This window comes from Lithobates pipiens, unplaced genomic scaffold (assembly GCF_037356315.1).
Source record: "Lithobates pipiens isolate NorthernLeopardFrog02 unplaced genomic scaffold, aLitPip1_a1.2 Scaffold_22, whole genome shotgun sequence".
NCBI lineage: Eukaryota > Metazoa > Chordata > Amphibia > Anura > Ranidae > Lithobates > Lithobates pipiens.
The window spans coordinates 4757960-4783872 of record NW_027507784.1 but is presented as its reverse complement, the minus strand read 5'-3'; the positions used below and the strand labels follow the sequence as shown (position 1 = coordinate 4783872).

At 41.8% G+C, this 25913-nt stretch overlaps 1 protein-coding gene across 1 annotated transcript; it reads left to right on the top strand.

The window, feature by feature from the left end:
- Positions 1-44: 44 nt before the first annotated feature.
- On the top strand, positions 45-24374 carry LOC144000328 (pancreatic secretory granule membrane major glycoprotein GP2-like). Its single transcript, XM_077494066.1, has 7 exons — positions 45-422; positions 3900-4139; positions 7216-7378; positions 14596-14668; positions 18675-18695; positions 20584-20607; positions 24207-24374. Exons 1-7 carry the CDS (start codon positions 172-174, stop codon positions 24266-24268), a joined length of 834 nt encoding a protein of 277 aa, XP_077350192.1. The 5' UTR covers positions 45-171; the 3' UTR covers positions 24269-24374.
- The last annotated feature ends 1539 nt before the right edge of the window (positions 24375-25913 follow it).

The window sequence follows — 25913 nt, the reverse complement described above, 5'->3', positions numbered from 1 at the left end:
AATGATATCATTATTATTTATATATACAGTATTATATATATATATTATAATAATCTATTCATGAAAATACATAAATAAAAAAAAATCCTCCAGACGTGTGTTAAAATAAAATCCCTCGTCTCTATGCCATAGTTGAAGTTGCATGGTCTTTGTTTGGCCTTTGTATGGCGGATGGTGGGTGTGATGGGCGAGGAGGACATAGGTGTCGGCACTATTATTATTATTTTTAATTATTGTTTTTTCTTTTTAATTTCTGTAAAGGAAACAAATATAACTCATATCACGTATAAGATTGATATCATCATTGATGTGGACACCACCCAAAACACCCCAGGAAAAACCACCCTGAACATACCCCTGCAGTGTTCCCACACGTTGGATATAATATCCAGTCTGAATACGGTTCCAAATCCTATCATCAGGTAAAAGAAAAAGAAAATCAAAATGTGAGTCTAAAGCCTTGTACATACGATCGGACGATCGAGACAGACTGCTGGCGTAAAATCCTACCATTTGTACACTCCACCAGACAATTGTAGGCCAACTTTCCGTGGACAAATGTTGGATGGAAGGTTTATAAATTTTCCGTGGACAAATGTTGGGAGGGGAGTTTTCTAAATTTTCCGTGGAAAAATGTTGGATGGCAGGTTTACAATTTTTTTCCGTGGAAAAATGTTGGATGGCAGGTTTATAAAATTTCCATGGACAACGGTCTATTATTGGGTTTTCCGAGCGTGTGTACACAAGTCAAAATTACAAAAACGCATGCTCGGAATCAATGTTCACCAAACACGACATTAGCAGAAGGTGCCCAAAGGGTGGAGCTGAAATTCCATGTAGCACGTCACTACGTTCATGTTTGTTGGACGACAATTGTGTGATGTTTGTATACAAGGCAAGTTCCAGGCACACGCCCTTCGGACAAAAGTCCGACGCTCTGTCGATTTGTGTGTATAGTCCCATATACACGATTGGACTTTTTGAAACAAATATGCAAATATGTACTCTCCATCGGACAAACTTTTTCGGTTTTCATCGGACTTTTGATGGCTGTGTGAACGGACAAACTTTCCGGCAACAAAAGTCTGATGGAGCAAAGTCTGATCGTGTGTACACAAAACCATTGAACTTTACAATGTGGCTCAGAACCAATGCAAAAGATCAGACAACAATACAGAAGTTGACCAAAGGTGGCGGTAAAGAGCAGAAAAACTACGTGATTTGGTGAAAGTTGGCTGAAAAAGTCCTGCCGTGTGTATGCAATACAAGTTCACAGCCAACACCCTTTGGACAAAAATCCACGGGTATGTGTATGAGGCTTCTGAGGCTTTAAGCCTCGTACACACGATTGGATATTCTTCCAGGGATTGTGTGATGAGACTGTTTGCCTAAAATCCGACAATTGTTGTCCAACTTTCCCGCCAACAAATGTTGGATGGCAGGCTCGTTAACTTTCTCCAGACAATGGTCTGTTGTCAGATTTTCCTACCATCTGTGCACAAGTCCATCACACAAAAGTCCAAAGTACAAACACGCATGCTCGGAATCAATGCTCACCAAACACGACAGAAGGTGCCCAAAGAGTGGCACTCAAGAGCTGAAATTCCTCGTAGTACATCACTACATTCGTGTTTGTTGGCCGACAATTGTGTGCCGTTAGTATGCAAGACAAGTTCCCGGCACACGCCCTTCGGACAAAAGTCTGACGCTCTGTCGGACAGAATTCCGATCGTGTGTACGAGGCTTTAGGATGATGGAAAATGTCTCTGGGGTGACTGCTTAGTAACATGGTTCCTGGCTGGATTCACATGAGGAGCTCCATCAAATCTGACCGACCCAACCGAGATTTTCATAGACGATTATCCAGATAAACGTGAACTAATACATCACAGCAGAAAATACATGTATGGGCTATTTACAAATCATCTTCATAGCCACTCATCCAGAAAATCTTCACGTACATTCGTCCTGTGCTAATGGGGAAAAACTAGGCTGTTTTATCTTCTGAAGAAAATTGAGTACTGTCCGTGATACTTTTTTTATTTGCACTAACATACAATTTTTCAAGACAAGCTTTCGGGGTATGTCCCCTTCTTCAAGGTCCAAGCAGTACTGATTTACAAATTTTTAAGTAGAATGTAAAAACCAAGAAAAAACCTCTGAGGGAAAGGAGAGAAAAAAAAACACATACAAATCAATGGCAATAAAGATAACAGCAGAGTTAGTGCGATAAGACAGAGGGAGAGCTAGTCACAGAGGGGGTTGTAAAACTTTAGTATAATGGGTAAGGAAACCTATATCTAAATTCAGGCCATTATTATTTGTGTCAAAAAGAATTATCATTCTTAGTTCAAAGGGTTTTCCTTTCCTTCCCCCTCTGTGACTAGCACCTCCCCTCCATTCCATAGCTCTCCCTCTGTCTTATCTCACTAACTCTGCTGTTATCTTTATTGCCATTGATTTGTATGTGCTTTTTTTTTCTCTCCTTTCCCTCAGAGGTTTTTTTTGTTTTGTTTTGTTTTTACATTTTACTTAAAAATGTGTAAATCAGCACTGCTTGGACCTTGAAGAAGGGGACATACCCTGAAAGCTTGTCCTGAAAAATTGTATGTTAGTGCAAATAAAAAAAAAGTATCACGGACAGTACTAAATTTTCTCTGTCACAATTGCACTAATACGGCTACAATCACATTAAGTATTATCTACTGAATAAATGTTCTTTTTCATTAAAGGCGGTAATAAAAAGCTGCATTATAGACCACTCAATGGAGCTGAGGAGCATATGAAATATACAGTATACTACAATACCAAAAGTATTGGGACACCTGCCTTTACACACACATGAACTGTAATGACATCCCAGTCTTAGTCCGGGGGGGTCAATATTGAGTTGGCTCCACCCTTTGCGGCCATAACAGCTTCAACTCTTCTGGGAAGGCCGTCCACAAGGTTTAGGGGTGTGTCTATGGGAATGTCTGACCATTCTTCCAGAAGAGCATTTGTAAGGTCAGGCACTGTTGTTGGATGAAAAGGCCTGGTTCACAGTCTCCACTCTAATTTATCCAAAAGGTGTTCTATGGGGTTGAGGTCAGGACTTTGTGCAGGCCAGTCAAGTTCCTCCTCCACCCCAAACTCGCTCATTCATGTCTTTATGGACCTTGTTTTGTGCATTGGTGCAAATCATTTGGTGGAGGGGCGATTATGGTGTCGGGGTTGGGGGGAATTATGGTGTATGGGGGGGATTATTGGGTGGTGGGTGGGTGGAAGGGGGATTATGGTGATGGTGTGGGGGTGTTTTTCAGGGGTTGGGCTTGGCCCCTTAGTTCCAGTGAAGGGAACTCTTAAGGCGTCAGCATACCAAGACATTTTAGACAATTTCATGCTCCCAACTTTGTGGGAAGAGTTTGGGGATCGCCCCTTCCTGTTCCAACATGACTCAGAGACCTGTCCTTCACCTCGATAGAACATCTTTGGAATGAGCAGAGAGGAGAGGACTCCAGGGGAGGACACTGGAGCCCGCAACGCTGGGAGATGGCCACAGCAGCTCCAACCGATGCCCTCACCGCATCCACGGTAAGGACAGAGGGTGTTGGGAGTGCAGAGCCGTGCCACACAGAAGGGGCAGGTTGTTTGCGCCCCCCCCCCCAAAAAAAAAACACCAGCCACCACTTCATGTGACAGTAATTTTCCTGTGGTATGATCTTTATTTCGGCCTCTGTTATTTGTCCTACAGTAGTGCAGAGAACTTGTGTATTGTGTTCTTGTCTATAACTAGGATTAAGCCTTTCTACTCTCCCTCCTTCTATCTTCACCATTCTTTACCTGTTTACCTTTTAGCTGTCATTTACATTATTAGTATTATATATTTAATTGTTGTTTATCATTATTTTGAAATGTAGGACTATAACTTACAAATTTTTTGGGAAATTAACGTTCAACGTCCACATGGCTTTGTATAATGGCAACTACACAACTCCGTACACGGGATGGGAAGCCGTCCTGTCCACAGAGGAAGTATTGTATGTCGGAGTCTTCTTTCTTGGAGGCACATCTAATTATGTTCTGCTGATGCAGAACTGCTACGCCACCCCAACAAATGATATGAACGACCCTCAGAAATACCAGTTCTTCCAAAGCAGGTAAGCTTAGAAGATCTGTCTACCAGGGAGGTGCGGTGAGGTGAGCGGCTGGAGAGCCACTGCCTATTATCAGAGCCAGATATACACGGGTTACATACGCCGCCATCTTTAGAGCGAGACCGATAATTCTACCTCTAGACCTCCTCTTTAACCTGTAAAAATGCGTCACCTATGGAGATTTTTAAAGGGGTTGTAAAGGTTTGTTTTTTTAATTTTCTTAATATGTTCCTTTAAGGTAGTGTACTGTTGGTTCACTTACCTTTTCCTTCGTTTTCCTTTGTAAATGATTTTTGTTTCTGTGTAAGAATTTTTAACGTCCTGTTCCTCCGCTAGAAGCTTGCCCCCGTCATCCGAGACGTTCTGGCTGGGGGTTAGTCAGCATGCTCGCCCCCTTCCCTTGGGACTACATCCCTGCGGGGGAGACGCTGTGCGCAAAAAAAGCGGCACTGCGCATGCGTGATGCAGCTAAGCATCAGGGGAATTGTAGTTCCTTTGAAAACCCGGAAGTTGAGGAGAACATACAGAGAGGAAAGGAGGAAGTAATGATAAAGCCTATTTATCTAACTGGTAAAGAAAACATTTCGGCAGAAATAACAGCTAGATTCTTTATCTATAGAGCATATAGATCAGATATTGCCAAAAATGTTTTAGCTTTACAACCCCTTTAAGTACTGAAATTTGGGCGCCATTCCACGAGCGTGCGCATGTTTTAAAGTGTGACATGTTAGTTATCTATTTACTCGGTGTAACATCATCTTTCACATTTTACAAAAAAAATCAGGCTAACTTTACTGTTTTTTTTTTTTTTTATTCGTGAAACGGTTTCTTTGAAAAAAAAAAAAACCTTGAAAAAATGTCTGTACAAATAACGGGCAACATAAAAAGTTGCAACGACTGCCATTTTTTTTCTCTAGGGTGTCTGCTAAAATATATATATAAATATATATATATATATATATATATATATATATATATATATATATATATATATATATATATATATATATATATATATATATATATAATGTTTGGGGGGTTCTGAGCAGTTTTCCAACAAAGAAATTATTATTTTTGAAGATAGCAGAGAAGTGTGAGAATTAGCCTGGGTGGCAAGGGGTTAATTACCATAAGTAATATACAAATAATTATTATATAGATTTTTTTAGGGTAATTTTACTATATTTTCAAAAACTGTACTCAAGCAGGTGGCTTACCGGACAAATTACTGAAGTTTGAAGTTGTAATTTCACAGTAAATAGATAAATAATAAATGATGATTGTGGAGGATCCAATCCCCCACACTCCGATTGAGTGCTTCCGTCAGTATACGGCTTCCTAAGTCTGAATATAGATATCAGATATTCCAACCGCTCACAAGCACAAAACAAGACGACACTTGCTGAGCTGCTCATCACGGACTGATTTATTAGAACCAAAAAGACAAGTATTTATAATACAGTATAAGACTAAAACCTAACCTAATTAGCATAAGCTAATTATCTAATCATTGACCCAGACTAGTTGTCTGCGAGATAGGACTTTTCAGGGTAAGACTTTGTCTCCTAGCTCATGCTAATTAGGTTAGGTTTTTGAGTCTTCTACTGTATTATAAATACTTGTCTTTTTGGTTCTAATAAATCAGTCCATGTTGAGCAGCTAAGCAAGTGTCGTCTTGTTTTGTGCTTGTGAGCGGTTGGAATATCTGATATCTATATTGAGGCTTAGGAAGCATTATACTGACGGAAGCACTCAAAGTGTGGGGGATTGGATCCTTCACAATCTTCATTTACATTGGTGGTAGCAGTGTGATTCAGTCTATTGCTAATATGGCAAATACATATCCAGAGTCTGTGTGTCTTGGGGGGGACATGGATCTGAATCCAAGTAACACCACCTTAGGGGTCCCCAGGCATACAGCTCACAAAGAGCACCGTTCCCCCAAATGCGAGGGCCCATAATCGCAAGGCAAGAGGCTCGCATTCTGTCCCCTCCAACAGCCTCTGTCCCAGCTAGGTCTGTCACAATGATCTTATAACATATAATATAATAATATATGGTTTGGCTTGAACCTTTTCAGCAGCAGAAGATTCTCATTCACCTTCTTAGTTGTGTGAGAAAAACATGGGATGGGGGGTAAATCTTATACACATAAACATGTTTTTTTCTTTTAGATAAGAGGGCTGGGAGGGAGTATTTGTCTTTTAGACATGCCCCCTTCTATGACACTGCAGTGAGAGGCATGCCTCCACTGCAACTGGGGCCAATAGTACTTTACCATTGGTCCAAGGCTCCAAGCTGTCCATTGAGCTCAGTGCCTCTGACAAGAAGTGAGGAGAGGTTCTGTGAGCTCATCCTCTCAGTCTGCTGCAAACTGAGTGTGCCGCCTTGTATTTATACTGCACGCTTTATATGCAGCTTCTGACTGTGCAAGGAGTCCCGTATCTGCAGAATCATAGGTCGTAGGAGCCAAAGTGGTGGGGTAGGACTTCAGCTACACAAATTTGGGGTCGCCGAGCTACGACCCTCAAAGCTTGATCCTTTTTTTTTTTGCCTCCCCTGACTGCATGTCCCTGTCATCTACTGCCACCCGAAATTTCCTTTTCCATGACCAGTAGCGGTAGATGAGGGATCTGTAAACCAACCTTGGTTTACTCCCATAAAAACATGGGCAGCAGACTGGGATCCCCAAAGCAGATGAAAAAGGAGACACATATTGGAAACCTGAGTGTAGAGATCTCTCTACCAGTGTCCAGAGACAGGAGAAGCTGCTGGACGGTTCAACCCACCTGTGTCCATCCAACCCACCTGTGTCCATCCAACCCACCTGTGTCCATCCAACCCACCTGTGTCCATCCAACCCACCTGTGTCCATCCAACCCACCTGTGTCCATCCAACCCCCCTGTGTCCATCCAACCCACCTGTGTCCATCCAAAGCTATAGTACCCGATCTGTTTGGCCTTTCCCTTTACATATGAACCATTGTTTACATTGTTCGTTTCCTGAATAAAGTATTTTAGTACAATGTGTATGAAATCAGTAAAATATCTTTTTTTTTCTCACTTTTGTTTTCTTTAGTTGTTCTAAGTTGGAATATTCAATTTTAAGTATCGACGAGGGCAGTTCTTCCAATAAAGGACGGTTTTCTGTGAGTCTGTTCAAGTATGTTGGAAACAACAACAGCGCATATGTACATTGTGCTATGAGAGTGTGTGACAGAAGTACTGTACCCGTTAGCCAGGTAAGTAGGATTTCGAGCTGTAGAAAGAGGGTTAGAGCATCAATTACACCTGCAACAGTGCAACAATGAGACATACACTCAAAATGATGGCCTCTTCTCCAGAGTGGTGGCTTTTATTGTCTGAGGCTGGGTTCACACTATCGCCACATTCGGCTCCCATCCGGTATGTCCCTGTACATTGTTTCAGGTCTGATTTCAGCCCAAATTTATGGTTGAATTTGGACCTGAAACAGACGAAAAGAAGCACAGGGCTCCTGTGCAAATTCACACCGGAACCGCAGCGGAGATGTGAGAGATCCGGTCAAAATCTCCTGCCATTGTGAATTGAATGAGGGGAACTTGCATCCAATTTGCAATGGTGTGAACCCAGCCTAAGTGCATTCAATCTGTAATGCCGCGTACACGCGATCGGATTTTCCAACAACAAATGTTGGATGTGAGCTTGTTGCCGGAAAGTCCGACTGTGTGTACGCTCCTTCGAACATTTGTTGTTCGGACTTTCCGGCAACAAAATGTTGGCTAGCAGGTTCTCAAATTTTCCGCCAACAAATGTTTGTTGTAGGACTTTCCGATGGCGTGTTACACAAGTCCGTCGGACAAAAGTCCATGCATGCTCAGAATCAAGGATGAGCCGGAAGCGCTTGTAAAACTAGCATTCGTAATGGAGATATTACGTACATCTTCTACATCACTATGTTCATAATTGTTGGCCAACATTTGTGTGACCATGTGTATGCAAGACAAGTTGGAGCCAACACCCTTCGAACAAAATTCCACAGTTTTGTTGTTGGAAAGTCCGATCGCGTGTACGAGACATTATGCCCATACAGACGGTCGGACATTCCGACCACAAAATCCATCCGATTTTTTTTCCAACGGATTTTGGCTGAAACTTGTCTTGCATACACACGGACACACAAAGCTGTTGGAAAATCCGATTATTTCGGAACGAGGTGACGTAAATCAAGTACGACAGGACTACATAGAGACCAGTAGCCAATAGCTTTCGTCTCCAAATTTTTTCTGAGCATGCGTGCCACTTTGTGCGTCAGAAATACACACTCTACACACAATTGTAAAAAGTCAGATCGGATCTTGTTTGTCGGAAAATTTTAGATCCATCTCTCCAACTTTTTCCTTCGGAAATTTCCGACAGAAAAAGTCCGATAGAGCCTGCACACGATCAGATTTTCCGACAACATAATCCGATCTGACTTTTTCTGAATTTCCGACCGCCTGTATGGGGCATTAGAGTTTCAATTGTTAGACAGTTCTTTAAATGAAGAGTTTATTGATTATTGGTTATGAATGAATCAGAAACATGACCGGTTTGCTAATCATTGAATCTCCCAAACATTGTCACACAATGTAAGCAGGTGGGCAACACACTCTATGAATACCCACATAATGAACATTCCTATAACTAAATAGTCAACAGGATCAAAATATCAGAAGTTGACTATTTTGTCTGATCTGGGATTCAATGAGCTCATCAATGTTGGTATTTCCATTGGGACTTCCAATGAAAATGGTGATCACAAGTTGGTTGTTTGTGTGATCTCCATTATTGGACTGGGTAGCCAGTTCAGTGCTGGAGGTTTCAGAAAAAAACAACCAACTTTAGTTTGGCTCAGCAATAAAAAAAATACAAAACAAAAAAATAAAAAAATAAAATATTTTACCATTTAACCACTTGCTTACTGGGCACTTAAACCCCCCCTCCTGCCCAGACCAATTTTCAGCTTTCAGCGCTGATGCACTTTGAATGACAATTGCGCGGTCATACAACACTGTACCCAAATGAAATTTTTATCATTTTTTTCCCACAAATAGAGATTTCTTTTGGTGGTATTTAATTACAGCTCGGAGTTTTATTTTTTGCTAAACAAACAAAAAAAATGCAAAAAAATAAATAAAAATCATGTTTAATAGTTTGTTATAAAATTTTGCAAACAGGTAATTTTTCTCCTTCATTGAAATGCGCTGATAAGGCGGCGCTGGTGGGCACTGATGGGCTGCACTGTTGGGCACTGATAGGCACAGTTAAGGTGGCACTAATAGGCACAGATAAGGTGGCACCGATGGGCACAGATAAGGCAGTACTGATGTGCACAGATAAGGCGGCACTGATGGGCAAAGATGGGCACAGATAAGATGGCACAGATGGGTGGCACGGATGGGTGGCACGGATGGGTGGCATGGATGGGCATTGATGGGCACTGATAGGTGGCACTGCTGAGCACTGATAGGCAGCACTGCTGGGCACTGATGGGCGGCACTGCTGGGCACTGGTAGATGACATTGATGGGCACGGATATGTGGCACTGAGGTGCAGCACTGTTTTTGCGGCAGATTGTGGGCACTGATAGGTGGCACTGTGGGCACTGATAGATGGCACTGATAGGTAGCACTGTGGGCACTAATGGGTGGCACTGTGGGCACTAATGGGTGGCACTAATGTTTCACTTTGTCCCTTACTTAGGAGGCACTGGCAGGGGGCAGGTGGGCACTGATGATCTGGCCGTGATCGGGACTGATCTGGCCGTGATTGGGACTGATGACCGGCCGCCGGTGACCTGCTTTTTTTTCTCCTCACGCTGTCAGCGCGAGGTGGAAAAATAGCCGATTACCGGCTCTGTTTTGTCACATGATCAGCTGTCATTGGCTGACAGCTGATCACGTGGTAAGGGGTCGGGATCGGCCCCTTGCTCGGATCCGTGATCAGGCGAGTCTCATAGACGCGCGCCCCTCAATAGACGTAGTCCCGGCAAAGCAGGTCTCTAGAGGTTAATATTCACGACTTGGACACAGAGAATTCTATGCAATAATAAAAGGATTCATTTCAAGCCAAGGGGTATAAACAGGCTCAATGCTTACTATAGGTGCGCCTTTACATTATTTTATAATGTTTTTATGTCCTGTGGATCTTCTGAGAAACACACAGTTCAGGCAATTGGAAAAATTATGATTTGTGTATTGCTTTGCTGGAGATCACACAATCCTTATGCCTCGTACACACAATCAGATTTTCAGACAACAAATGTTGGATGTGTTGCTTGTTGGCAGAAAGCCCGACCGTGTATACGCTCCATTGAACATTTGTTGTCAGACTTTACGCCAACCAATGTTGGCTAGCAGGTTCTCAAATTTTCCACCAACAAATTTTTGTTTGTCGGACTTTCCGATCGTGTGTACACGAGTCTGTCGGAACACACATGCTCGGAATCAAGGACAAGCCGGAAGCGCTCGTCCTTCTAAAACTAGCGTTCGTAATGGAGATATCAGGTAAGTCTTGTATATCACTACGTTCGTAATTGTTGGCCAACATTTGTGTGACCGTGTCTATGCAGGACAAGTAGGAGCCAACGCCCTTCAAATCAAAAATCCACAGTTTTGTTGTGGGAAAGTCCGATCGTGTGTACAAGGCCTAAGCCCCTGTACACACGGTCGGACATTCTGCCAACCAAATCCGTCGGATTTTGTCCGTCGGATTTTGCCCGTCGGATCTTGTCCGAAAATGTTGCATACACACGGTCGGACTACGTTGTCGAAAAATCCGATCATTCAGAACGTGATGACGTAATTTTGTTACGATGAGACTAGTAGCCAATAGCTTTGATGTAGGAATTTGATCTGAGCATGCGTGGCACTTGGTCCGATCAAAATTCTCTACACATGATCGGAGTATGTCCGATCAAACCAGTTGGTCGGTAAATATTTCCAACATGTTGGAAAATTGGGTCGGATGGATATTCCGACGGAATCAGTCCGATGCATACCACACACAGTCGGATTATCCGACTACACGGTCTGATAAGACGCATTCTGACGGATTCTCCGACCATGTGTACAAGGCTTAAATGTTCAGATTTAGGGAAAAAAAAAATCATATACATTTTGGAGGGTGTCTGCGGGATTTTGTGTCCATTGATTGCTACTGATTTTGGATGAGAAGACCTGGTTTGCCATCGGCATTTGAATTGAAGGTCTTCAGTAGGGTTGGGAATGTGATGATAGGTGAGAAACACCATCTGGGAATGGGAAGTCTTGGAAACAACCCAGCCCAATTATCCATTTATTAGTGTTGGACCTTAAATGGAAAACGAGTCTTGGGGAATAGGGACTGATAATGTTGGATCTCTTGGTCGTGGGAACCACAATTTGTGTTTTAATATGATATTGGTGCTTTGTAGTGTCTGTTGTGGCTGTATGTATACCATCCTCTACTCTTCGGGGAAGGCTTCCTACAGGATTTGTCTGTGGACATTTTTGCCCATTATGAGATCAGGTACTGATGTTGGATGAGAAGACCTTGCTCACAACCAGATAAATATCGATTTTCACCATGTCAGATAGTATAGCGAGTTTGCCACATCCCTATATATGTAGAAGGTATTTTGTATCCCCCGCCCTCCTCCAAGAAAAAGAATTGGGACTTTAAATTGTCAAAGACACTAGGATTTGATTCAAATTCTAAATTTATTGTACACATAACATGTAGATTTTATAAAAAAATTATCTAGACATGATGATTGTAGAAACAGACATGAACGAAGACATGATTAACATAAAAATGAAAATAACAAATAACAAAAACCAAAAAATCTATTATCTTGCAATAAATTGTATGATACATATATGTAGCAGGTATCACTCCATTGTCCATTAGTACTTTCCAGCTTTCAGTCATGAAAAAGATCTCGCAGTGTCAATAGGTTTAGGATTCAAATCAAAATCCTCTATTTATAGTGTAACTGCAATAGGAGATCTACTGTCACTTATTCCGAATCTATTACGGGGGGTCCCTCAGACACACCATCCGTCATGTCAAGGACCGCCTCTTTGCTCACAACCAGTGTCCCAATTCATTCCAAACGTGTTCAGTGGGGTTGAGGTCAGGGCTCTGTACGGAACAACTGAGTTCCTCAACACCAAACTGGTAAAACCATGCCTTTATGGAGCTGGCTTTATACACAGGGTCTGACAGTTATGCTGGAACAACTTCATCAAGCTGTCATCATAAGGCTGGAAGAACAATTTTCTACAATATCTTTGGATGATGGAGCATTAACAGGACCCTTCACTGGAGACACCTAAACCCCATCATCTGGGGGTGTCTATGGGAGTTTGTTCCAGGTTGTGAGGTCAGGTACTGATGTTGGAGGAGAAAACCTGGCTCACCATCGGCATTCCAATTAATCCCATAGGTGTTCAATGGGGTTGAGGTCAGGGCTCTGTAAAGGACACTTGAGTTCCTCCACACCAAACTGGTCAAACCATGCCTTTATGGAGCTGGCTTTATACACAGGGTCTGACAGTTATGCTGGAACAGAAAAGGGTCTTCATCAAGCTGCCATCATAAGGTTGGAAGAACAATTTTCTACAATATCTTTGGATGATGGAGTATTAACAGGACCCTTCACTGGAGACACCTAAACCCCATCATCGGAGAGTGTCTATGGGAATTTGTTCCCATTTGTGAAGTCAGGTACTGATGTTGAAGGAGAAAAACTGGCTCATCAATTGGCATTCCAATTGATCCCAAAGGTGTTCAGTAGACATGTGCATTCACTTTCGTCCAAATGCATTTTCGTCCGAATTTTGGGTATTTTCCTTATCGTTTTAACAAACCATAACGAACGTGCAGAATCTGAAAATCGAAAGATCCGACATAAACAAATGCTTTATTTCCGTTTTCGTTGCGACAACAGTTGGATATAGCTAGGAGATTCGACATGACACTGACAATAGCGATCTGTGTCCATAGAACCTGGGGTCGAATGTGCCTAACCTAACTCTATTAGTCCAAGATTATTCTACATAGAGAGAAAAGAATTGAAATGGAGAGAAAAGATTCGACATAGAGAGAAAAGAATTGAAATGGAGAGAAAAGATTTGACATAGAGAGAAAAGAATTGAAATGGAGAGAAAAGATTCGACATAGAGAGAAAAGATTTGACATAGACAGAAAAGAATCGGCATAGAGAGAAAAGATTCAACATAGACAGAAAAGATTCGACATAGAGAGAAAAGATTCAACATAGACAGAAAAGATTCGACATAGAGAGAAAAGATTCAACATTATAGAGACAATGGCTAAAAAGGTTGAATGTGCCTAACCTAACTCTATTAGTCCAAGATTATTCTACATAGAGAGAAATAATTTGACAAAGAGAGAAAAGTCTCGACACAGAGAGACAAGATTCAACACAGAGAGAAAAGATTTGACACAGAGAGAAAAGATTTGACACAGAGAGAAAAGATTTGACACAGAGAGAAAAGATTCGACACAGAGAGAAAAGATTCGACATAGAGAGAAAAGAATTGAAATGGAGAGAAAAGATTCGACATAGAGAGAAAAGATTCAACATAGAGAGAAAAGATTCGACATAGAGAGAAAAGAATCGACATACAGAGAAAAGATTTGACATAGAGAGAAAAGAATCGACATAGAGAGAAAAGTTTCGACATAGAGAGAAAAGATTCAACATTATAGAGACAATAGCAAAAAAGGTTGAATGTGCCTAACCTAACTCTATTAGTCCAAGATTATTCTACATAGAGAGAAAAGATTTGACATGAAGATTCGGCGAAGCAGTCGCCGCGAGCGGACATTTATGGTGAAATGCTCCGCCCATAGGCTATAGAAGAATTCTAATGTTGGTTGACTAGTAATAATAATGAATAAATATAATTATTACTAGTGTCATACAACATTAGAATTCTACTATAGCTTGTAGGCGGAACATTCAACCGGAAATGTACAAATGCGGCCGTCGTACAGTTTAGCTGCTCCGTCGAATCTTCTTAGAACATTCGACAGACACCATAAGCCTTCAGTGACAGATTCCACCTTAATTTTCGGGACAAATGCATTTTTTTAACGAAACAAAATAAATAAAAACAAATTTCGGGAGTAGCTAAATAAATTTATTTTTCAGATGAAAATTAAATTCCAAAATGAAATATTTCAGTGTGCCCATGTCTAGTGTTCAGTAGGGTTGAGGGCTCTGTAGAGGACGTTTGAGTTCCTCAACCCCAAACTGTAACATTGATTTTCTTCATGGAGGAAAGTGATAAGGTGGGACCTGAGCTCCGTTTAGTCAGCTCGTCAGATTAGCTCTGTGAATAATGTGATGACTTCATAGAGAAGATCTTATACCGATTGAACCCGTGCCCTTCCTCCCTGTTTTCTTAATGGCCTTGTCTCTTTCTAGTGCGCCTGCAATGAACCTGGAATCCCGTACAGTTTTAATGTTGCTCTGACAATTGGACCAATTAGGAGATCAGGTAAACTTGTGATTGGATACTTAATTTATTATTATTTATTTATTATTATACAATCCTTTATTGTTCCAGGTATTTATAAAGCACTGAGAATTTATGCAGAACTTTATGTATATATTATACATTGACATCAGTCCCGGCTCTCAAGCAGTTAGACGTGCAAAAAAATTTGTTTCGATTCGTTATTTACATAAATTAATTTAGTTAAATTCATTTAACCTGTTTAATTCGCTTTCGGAATTTGTTTTGATTATTCACATTCAAATCAAATTAGATTTTTTTCAGAATTCAAATTTGAATCTATTTGAATAGTTTTTTCGAATCATCTTCAAATAGTTTCCGATTTCGAAAAGTTTTCAAATTTCGCATAACTTAGCAATTTCCAAAGAGGATAAAATAGAATATGAAATAAAGGAAAGGAATATAAAAATAAAAAATAAAAAAATAGAATAAAATAAAAAAAAATAACAGAAAATAAAGGGATAGAATATAATAGAGTAAAACAGAACAAAATAGAATAGTAAAAAAAAAAAGAACAGAATGGAATAGAAACAAATAGGATAGGATAAAATAAAATAATAGTATAAATATCATTCAAATAACAGAAGAATAGAATAGAATTTTGAATTTAAATAGAATAGAAACAAATAGATTTGAATAAAATAGAAAATAACTGAACAGTGAAGAAAAAAAAAAAACAACAGAATAGAACAGAAAGAATATAACCATCTTCCTATTCTAATCTATTATTTTCTATTCTATTTAAATTTTAATTGATTCTATATGAATTGTGGGAAATAGTTATATTCATTCAATTTGATTCTATTGTTTTTATAATGATATTCTTTTCTATTCTATTATAGTCTATTCTATTTTTTTTCTATTCTATTCTTTTTTTATTCTTTTCTAGACTTGTGCATTTTAAATTTGAATTTATTCTATTTGAAAGTAGAATTTCAGGAGATGGTTATTATCTTTTTATTTTATTCAATTGTTTTTTTTTATTCTATTAATTTCTATTCTTTTATTTCCTGTTTTATTCTTTTCTATTTATTTTTTTTTATCCTGTTTCTTTATTTTCTATTCTATTTTATTCTCTTCGGAAATTGGAAAATGATTTTCAATTTGAAAAATATTTGAAATTGAAAACTATTTGAATTTGAAAACTATTCAAATTTGAAAACTATTTGAATTTGAAAACTATTCAAATTTTAAAACTATTCAAAATTAATTTGTCAAACTATTGAAATTGATTTGAAAACTTTCTGAACTGATTCAAATTCTGGCCTTTTTTTTATTTTTGTGATTTTGGATTTGTTGAAATTCTGTAATATTGTAATTTTGGAAATTTCGAATACATCTGAATTTCCGAAAAAATAAAATTTGTCCAAATTTCAATTTGGAACAAAACCAATTGCCCATGTCTACAAGCAATCTCAGGTCCCAAGCTCGCATACATACACATACTAGGGCCGATTTTCCTACCAGCGTGTCTCTGGAGTGCGGAAACCCACACAGGCACAGGGAGAATAACTCTAGACCGTTAGTGCCGTGGTTGGGATTTAAACCGCCATTGGTAGAAGCACTAACCATTTAGTCACACCAGACAAACGTCCAAAGACTGAACCTACTGAACCATAACTGAGTCAGAAATATGAGACAGCATTGAACTACCTTGAAAAAAAAAACAGATATAATATCAGCCCAATAGTTCAGATGAAAGTTTTGTCTTTGGGGGTTAGAAAGGTTAAGGCTTAAGTCATCATTGGGCTTTGGGAATCAGGAGGTGGAAAGGAAGGGGGTTAGATCAGAGGTGTTAAACTCAATTTCATTGTAGGCCGTCATCATCATCATGGTTGCCCTCAAAGGGCCGGTTGTATCAGTAAGATTAGATGTCCGGGGTACTCCACCCCTCCTTACATTAGATGTTAAGTGCCCCTCACCATCAGAAGTAAAATGTCCCCCACCCTGCCTTACATCATAGTGCACCCCCGCCTTACATCATAGTGAACCCCCGCCTTACATCATAGTGCACACCCCTGCTTTACATCATAGTGAACCCCCTGCCTTACATCATAGGGCACCTCCGCCTTACATCATAGTGAACCTCCCTGCCTTACATCATAGTGCACCCCCGCCTTACATCATAGTGAACCCCCCTGCCTTACATTATAGTGCACCCCCCTGCCTTACATCACAGTGCACCCCCTGCCTTACATCATAGTGCATGCCCCTGCCTTACATCATAGTGCACCCCCCTGCCTTATATCATAGTGCATGCCCCTGCCTTATATCATAGTGCACCCTCCGCTTACATCATAGTGCACCTCCCCTGCCTTATATCACAGTGCACCCCCTGCCTTATATCACAGTGCGCCCCCCTGCAATACATCATAGTGAACCCCCCTGCCTTACATCATAGTGAACACCCGCCTTACATCACAGTGCACCCCCCTGCCTTACATCATAGTGCACCCCCCTGCTTTACATCATAGTGCACCCCCCTGCCTTACATCATAGTGCACCCCCCTGTACCTAGGCCCATTGCGCCTCACCAGTCAAAATATCCATACTCCCCACAGCCACCACCTTCCAGTCTCATTGTGTGGTCCCGTGTCCTCTTCCACCTGCTGAGAATCATTTTTTCCTGTGCTGGGATCCCCATTGAGATAATTGTAGATCACTATCATATCTCCTCTCAAGTGTTTCGCTTCTCCAACGAGAATACATTTAGAGCTTGCAGTCGTTTCTAGTAATTTAGGGTGTCCGGTCCCCTTATTAGTTTTGTTGCCCTTCTTTGGACTCTCTCTAGTTCCAGCACATCCCTTCTGAGGACTGGTGACCAGAACTGGACAGAGTACTCCAGATGTGGCCCAACCATATCCAGATATTGCCAATTCCCCCAATTCCTCCCACGGAGCTATTGTGTTCTTCCAGTGGAGGGGGAGGGGGGGCACAGGGAGACGTTGCTGCCTGGAGAACACATAGCTAGGGGCTGGTTGTACTCAAGTTGATTGATCAGCCTGCACATAGACGGTTCGAATCTCAGGCAGTCCTTGCTGAACCGGTTGAGATTTGAACCATCTATATTTAAGTGCAATACGTTAGACTTGTTTAAAAAAGCAATTGGCCACTCAAATAGTAGTAAAAAACTTTTAAGAGTTAATATCTAAAGTTATTATCAATAACCCACGCTTATGATGACTGTACGTAAAAATAACAATAGAAAAGCAGCTGACACAATTCACTGGCAATACATGGTTACAGATTTATATATATATATACACACAAGTGCAGTGCTTCAAGAGAAAGTTCATATAGATGACTCAAGTGAAGGTCGTCAAAATAAAGGAGTTGAAGGGTGAAATTTCCAGAATCCAAGTGCCATGACAGGTGCTCCACCGACAGTATTCCACACACTGACCCTTCCCATCAGGGATGGACCACTTCTCAGAAATGTCAAATACGCTTTTATGAGATTTAACAGGGATCACATAGCCACTAGATTATATCGGTCCTCCCAGCAGAAGAAACTCATCGGCAACTCTCCTCCATCACACCGGCCTCCTCCTCCCCGTCTCCGAGTCAAAGACCAATCATACTGCACGTGCCAACACCACAGGGCCATATTGCATGACTCCAGATTAACTTTCTTTGCAAACATTCTGCAAGTCTGCCGCAAGTTCTGGTTCAGTTGTGTTGTGCAATAGTCATCCCACCACAGGGGGTCACTGTGCCTGAATTCTCAAGCTGTAGACTTTCAGAGCTCTTGCTGTAGACTCACCACTGCAACGTTGATCTTGCTAGAGACTTACCACACAAAAGTGTCAACTAGAACTTGTCCTTCAAGTGCTCTGCAAGTGTACAACTTACCAGTGAAATGTGCAGCACATTACCAGACTTACAATTCAACACTGCCACACATTTGAGGCAAATTATCCTTCCTATCTGGGATGTCAATGTGTCTGAGAATATGTATTCATTTCATGTTATTTATTCTATTTTCCAGATCCAATTCCCACCACTCCTGGTAAGTGTTTTATTCTTCTATCAGATCACAATGGTGGAAGTCCTGTGGATTATTTTATACTTGTACAATATAATGTGATGATCAGATCATTGATTGGTTGCTCTTGTTGTACATTATATATGGTGATGAGTAAAGCATCCAACATTCCCTACACTTGTGTCCTGTCTTTGTCCCTCAATACACATCTAGAGAAGTTTCCTAAAGGGAGTATTCCAGAGCAGGGGGTCTCCAAACTACGGCCCTCCAGTTGTTCAGGACCTACAATTCCCATCATGCCCAGTCATGTCTGTAAATGTCAGAGTTTTACAATGCCTCATGGGACGTGTAGTTCCGCAACAGCTGGAGGGCCGTAGTTTTGGAGATCCTTGTTCTAGAGGAACGTGTGTTCTATACCTGTATGAAGACTCACTTACCTTGCAGAGACCTCATAAAACCCCCAAACCCTGGTTGCTATAATAGGCCGGTGTCTACAAGACCCTGGAGCTGAAGACTTGGGCAAACCTTTCCCTGCTCCTGACGGTTGGTTGATGAAGTTGCCCTTCACAGATAGGAGCCAATAAGATGTAAGAGTCAGGAAGAAACAGCTCTTAGCAGTGGTGTAACTAGAACCTTCAGGGCCCTGATGCAAGAAACTATGAGGGGCCCCCCTGAACCCCAGTCAGGGCCCTTCCCTCCGAGTCCGGCGGTGGAACTCCAGGGCGTGGTCACAGGTATGACCTTTGTGAGCCCTTCCACCACTGATATCAGTAGTTTTTTTATATTTGTTTTATTTTTTATTTTTAGGTGCCTCATTTGGGGACTGTCCCTAGGCAGGATGGGGTCCCCGTCCCCAGAAGAGATGAGGTCTCTTTCTCCAGGGCAGATGAAGTTACTGCCCCCAGGTGAGAAGGGGTCCCTGTCCCCAGGTGAGAAGGGGTCCCTGTCTCCAGAGGAGATGGGTGTCCCTGTCCCCACGTGAGAAGGGGCACCTGTCCCCAGGGGGAGATGGAGAGGTAGGTAATGGTGTGTGGGGGATGGGGTCCTCGCACTCACCATGACCAAGCTGTAGGCCGCACACTCATCCATGTTGACCTGGGCTCCATCCAGTGTGCTGGACGGGCGATCAGCATATCTCCCAGAAACACCTTTCATCATCTGTGTATGACGGGGGAGGAGGGGGGCTGGCAGACAAGCCTGCAGTGTCCTCCGGAGAGCTCTCATAGGGCTGCACTGCATCTGTGTGCTTAAAGTTTGTTTACCCGGGAGAAGTATGCAGTGCAATGTGGGCCAGACTCAGGGGGGGCGGGACTCTGGCTGGGGAGAACAGACATCGGACTGAGCGGCAATGCTTGGAGCAGGAGAGGGGTACTCTGAGGAGCCGGCCGAGGACACAGGTCATGCGGGGAATGAATAACTAAAGAGCAGCCAGTGCGATAGTCGATCATGGAGCTCTGCTAGTCACCCTCCACCTCCAGCCATCTGTGTGCATGGTGCACTGGTACCCCTAGCTGCCTATGCTGCTGCCGGCCATATGTAGAGGGGGCTGCATGGGCCCCCTGGATCACAGGGCCCAGTTGCAGTCACGACTGCTGCACCCCCTATAGTTACGCCCCTGGCTCTTAGCCCTGAACCACAGGCACATGTCATCATTTTATACTAAAGCATTGTGTTTATGGACCACCCTAGATCTCTGCAAGATATGAGAAATGCTTTGGGGTCCAACATGGGATCTGGTCATAAATCACGCCTTACACATGTCATACGGTATAGTGTCATGAACAATTGGACTAATCAATGGTGTACTGTAATAAATGGTAATATGGTGTATCTTAATATATGGTAATATATTGTACTGTATACTATACATTCTATATACCACTGACATGTCATCTGTTTTTATTCTCTACAGAATCCGGTTCTTCCACCATCACTGGTAAGTTTTTATATTTTCTTTAAATTGTTATTATAAATAGGGGTGAGAGAAGCTGGCAAACACTTTGTTATTTAACTACCTCAATATCGGCACCTTCACCCACTTCTTGCCCAGACCAATTTTTCAGCTTTCAGCTGTATCCATATGACATGTTTATCATATTTTTCACACAAACAGAGATTTATTTTGGTGGTATTTACTCACCACTGGATTTTTAATTTTTTGTGCTATAAATTAAAAAAAAAAAAAAAAAGTTTTGAGAAAAACATATTTTTCTTAGTTTCTGTTATACATAGTTATTACGGTTGAATAAAGACACCAGTCCATCCAGAGTGAGTGCCTACAATTGTCCCTATACATTGCACACTCTCATTGGTTCCTACCCTCAAGGAGCCCACAATCCAGGGTCCCCATTCATATACTAGGGCCAATATTGGAGAGACTGCATGTCTTTGGAGTGTGGGAGGAAACCCACGCAGGCACAGGAAGAACATGCAAACTCCAGGCAGGTGGTGTCGTGGTTGGGATTTGAACCAGTGACCCTTGTTACTGCTAGGCGAGAGTGCTACGCACTACACCACTGTGCTGCACGTTATACAATTTTGTAAATAATTAATTTTGTATTTTTTATTTTTTATTTTACACTGTTTCTTTATTTTCTTTTACACTGACAAAATGTTTTTGTGCACTGGTATACTGTGACAGATGTTGACAGATGTTGATGGGACACTGTGGCAGATGTTGATGTGGACATGGGACAGATGGTGCTTGGTGGGACAGATATTGATGTGCACTGTGGACAGAACAGATGGTGCTTGGTGGGACAGATGTTGATGTGGACATGGGACAGATGGTGCTTGGTGGGACAGATGTCAATGGGACACTATGGCAGATGTTGATGTGCATGGTGGAAAGGGGCAGATGATGCTTGGTGGGACAGATGTTGATGTGAAGCATGGACAGGGACAGATGGTGCTTGGTGGGACAGATGTTGATGGGACACTGTGGAAAGGGACAGATGTTGATGTGCACTGTGGAAAGGGACAGATATTCATGTGCACTGTGGAAAGGGACAGATGATGCTTGGTGGGACAGATGTTGATGTGCACTGTGGAAAGGGACAGATGATGCTTGGTGGGACAGATATTCATGTGCACTGTGGACAGGGACAGATGGTGCTTGGTGGGACAGATATTCATGTGCACTGTGGAAAGGGACAGATGATGCTTGGTGGGACAGATATTCATGTGCACTGTGGAAAGGGACAGATGATGCTTGGTGGGACAGATGTTGATGTGCACTGTGGAAAGGGACAGATGATGCTTGGTGGGACAGATGTTGATGTGCACTGTGGAAAGGGACAGATGATGCTTGGTGGGACAGATGTTGATGTGCACTGTGGAAAGGGACAGATGATGCTTGGTGGGACAGATGTTGATGTGCACTGTGGAAAGGGACAGATGATGCTTGGTGGGACAGATGGTGATGTGCACTGTGGAAAGGGACAGATGATGCTTGGTGGGACAGATGTTGATGTGCACTGTGGAAAGGGACAGATGATACTTGGTGGTACAGATGTTGATGTGCACTGTGGAAAGGGACAGATGATACTTGGTGGTACAGATGTTGATGTGCACTGTGGAAAGGGACAGATGATACTTGGTGGGACAGATGTTGATGTGCACTGTGGAAAGGGACAGATGATGCTTGGTGGGACAGATGTTGATGTGCACTGTGGAAAGGGACAGATGATGCTTGGTGGGACAGATGGTGATGTGCACTGTGGAAAGGGACAGATGATACTTGGTGGGACAGATGTTGATGTGCACTGTGGACAGGGACAGATGATGCTTGGTGGGACAGATGTTGATGTGCACTGTGGAAAGGGACAGGTGGTGCTTGGTGTAACAGATATTGATGTGCACTGTGGACATGGACAGATAGTTCTTGGTGTGCCAGATGTTGATGGGACACTGTGACAGATGGCGATGTGCACTGTGGACAGGGACAGATAGTTCTTGGTGTGCCAGATGTTGATGGGACACTGTGACAGGTGGGGATGTGCACTGTGATGTGCACTGTGGACAGAGACAGACAGTCCAAATGGGTAAGCTCCTATGCGGCCATTTATGTACATTGGCCGGGTGGGATGTGGTTAAGCTAAATGCTTGGAATCCCCGGTGATCCTACTATGAAGGTCCATGTTCAGACACATCCTGTTATGGAGTCACAGTTGTGCTGCTGAGTTGTCACCATCAAAATAAAAATTCTGGTATATGAACTCATGAAATTTTAGTGCAGAAAACCTGGAGGTATTATCAGTTTTTATGACTTAGCATTAGCGATGGGTCCCTAGTGAGGTGTTTGATAAGAATGAGATTTGGGCTGATGTAGAATTTGGCTTTTTAGTGAAAAGGTAATCTCAGTGGGGTGTTTGTCAGCCCATTGACCCAAATCTCCTGATGAATTGGAAAGTTCCTCATATAGCATCTGTATTACCATTGCTGCTAAAGGTGACAGCCTTCTGCTCAGGAATTCAAACACACTATTCCCAAGGCACACGTCCCTTCGATATGGCTGTGAATGTAAGTGGGTGGGCAGTGACCACCGACTGGAATCCAAAGATACCCAAAGCGAACGTATATCACCAGCACAATACGGATCTCCAGAGTTGGTCCAAAGCTTTATTCAGCTATCACATTATAACAGAAGAAACATTTAAGAGCCTCGCAGGACCCCTTTATTAGACATATGATGTTTGATGTTGGTCACATGCCTGATGAATTGTCCTCCAAGGCTCTGAAACGTTGCTTCTGTTATTATGATGCGATCGCTGAATAAGGCTGCAGTTTGACAGGATGAATAGCTCTACAAATGTTTTTGTAAACATAATCCCAAAATGTATTTTTTTAAGTGTAGAAGAACAATGTCAAGGCTGAAACCAAAGAGAAAAGAAAGGAAGTTGGGACGCCCCAATGATAAGAGTTTCTATGGCTAGGATTGAAAGAAAGCTGAAAATCCATTGGGATGGGTTGAAGAGAGATCAATTTAGAACTCAATTATGAATTAACAAAGGAAATCCAAGGATTCCATACCTTGTCAAATGTTTCATGTGTATCATCTACAATCATTTACAACTTTTCCCGATCCACGAGCATTGAAATTTAGATCTTGGCAGCAGATATGGAAATGCTCGATGTCTTCCAGGATCATGATATTGATATTTTTGCAGCCATGTTTATTTAGAAAGGTTTATTATTTATTTTTACTATCTAAGAACTCATAGAGGAGATTATATATTGTAGCTATTTCCAAAATTTTGCAACCTGAAGACAGGACCACCATGTGCTAAACACGTCCTACGGCTTTCTCAATATTATCATTATTTATTTTAATTTTATTAATTTATGCAAGGACGTATATCTGATACCTTATTACGTTTTCCTGTCCACCAATTAAAGGAACCACTTTATGCGTTTTACGTATTCACACTCGATTTCATGGAGATTCATCCGGCATGGGAGCCAATGTAGACTAGACTCTGCCCCAGGTTGTCTCAGAAAATGGAAATAATATTAATTATGTATTTTTTTCCCCAGGCGCTCACATATTCTGGAATCTCCTTATCCCGGCTCTGATCATCCTCATACAATCGTTGTAGTCACCACCCAGGACCGGATGTCACCGGATGAGGCCGATGGAACCCATTTCAATGTTATTTTTGTTATTTAAGAATACAAAGTCCTGATTTTTTTTTTTTAAACGTATCAATTATTTTGTTTCTTAATTATTGTTTGCAAATTATACTGGAGTATATATGGGATCTAGGCATGATCCTTTGGATTATCTTGGATAGAAGTTGGACAGGGGGAGGAAGGCAGTGTGTTTAACTTTGGGAGACCTAATGAGATGTTGGGTGTACAGGTCCAGTTTGGGGTCCTCAGGGTTCAAAGTGGGTCTAGTCCCTTCCTGGTACAGTTCCTTTAGTATTTCTAGTTCTAGTAATTATTTTCACCTGTGATGAGGTTGTTGGCAGGAGGGGAGTAGGTAGTGTCGGCTCGGGAGGATTAGGGTCCATTCTTGGCAGCATGTATGTTGTAAATAGGGATGAGCCGAACACCCCCCGGTTCGGTTCGCACCAGAACTTGCGAACGACCCCCGCGTTCGTTACGAACGTTAGAACCCCATTGAAGTCTATGGGACTTGAACGTTCGAAATGGAAAGTGCTAATTTTAACGGCTAATATGCAAGATACTGTCCTAAAAAGGGTTTGGGGACCTGACTCCTGCCTCAGGGGACATAGGTCACTGCAAAAAAAAGTTTTAAAAACGGCCGTTTTGGCGGGAGCACTGATTTTAATGACGATTAAAGTGAAAAAAAAGTGAAATATTCCTTTAAATATGGTGCCTGGGGGGTGTCTGTAGTATGCCTGTGAAGTGCCACGTGTTTCCCGTGTTTAGAACAGTCCCTGCACAAAATGACATTTAACGGAAATAACACCATTTAAAACTGCTTGCGGTTTTAATGTTATATCTGGTTCCTGCAATATGGTTGAAAATCATTGAGAAAAATGGCATGGGTAGCCCTCCCTGCCCATTACCAGCCTATTTGGGTCTTGTACGGATATTAAGGGGAACCCCGTACCCATATTAAAAAAAGGAAATGCTTATGACCCCCAGGCCTTATATACTCAGAACAGCAGTATACAGGCGGTGCAAACAAGACAGGGACTGTGTAGGTTTGTTGTGTTAAGTTGAATCAGTTTGTAATTTTCAACCGGTACATTTTTAAAGTGTAGCTCCAGTCAAAAAAACTATTTTTAAGCTTTTTGGAAAACATAGGGAAGGGTTATCACCCCTGTATAATTTGTTTTGTCATCCATCTTTTTTCATCTCACTTGCTGCTGTCTCCTTGCGTTTGCAAGTAGGAGATGTTTGTAAGTTGGATGTTTGAAAGTAGGGGCCTGCCCTATATTATAGTGGTATGTACTGGGTACAGAGCACGCAGACAGCACGCACTATCTCCTAACACTACTGACTGCAAGCTCTATTATTAACCACTTGACCACTGGGCACTTAAACACCCTTAATAACCAGACCAATTTTCAGCTTTCGGTGCCCTCACACTTTGAATGACAATTACTCAGTCATGCAACACTGGACCTATAGGAAATGTTTGTCCTTTTTTTCACACAAATAGAGCTTTCTTTTGGTGGTATTTAATCACCTCTCAGTTTTTTATTTTTTGTGCTATAAAAGAAAAAAGACCGAAAATTCTGCGAAAAAATGAATTTTTCTTTGTTTCTG

What these genes read in the sequence shown, in the direction of transcription:
- LOC144000328 (XM_077494066.1), top strand. Translation starts at nt 172, where the DNA reads ATGGTGGGTGTGATGGGCGAGGAGGACATAGGTGTCGGCACTATTATT. An exon ending in TACCAGTTCTTCCAAAGCAG is followed by an intron (nt 4,140 to 7,215) that starts GTAAGCTTAGAA and finishes TGTTTTCTTTAG; the next exon opens with TTGTTCTAAGTTGGAATATT. An exon ending in TCCAATTCCCACCACTCCTG is followed by an intron (nt 18,696 to 20,583) that starts GTAAGTGTTTTA and finishes TATTCTCTACAG; the next exon opens with AATCCGGTTCTTCCACCATC.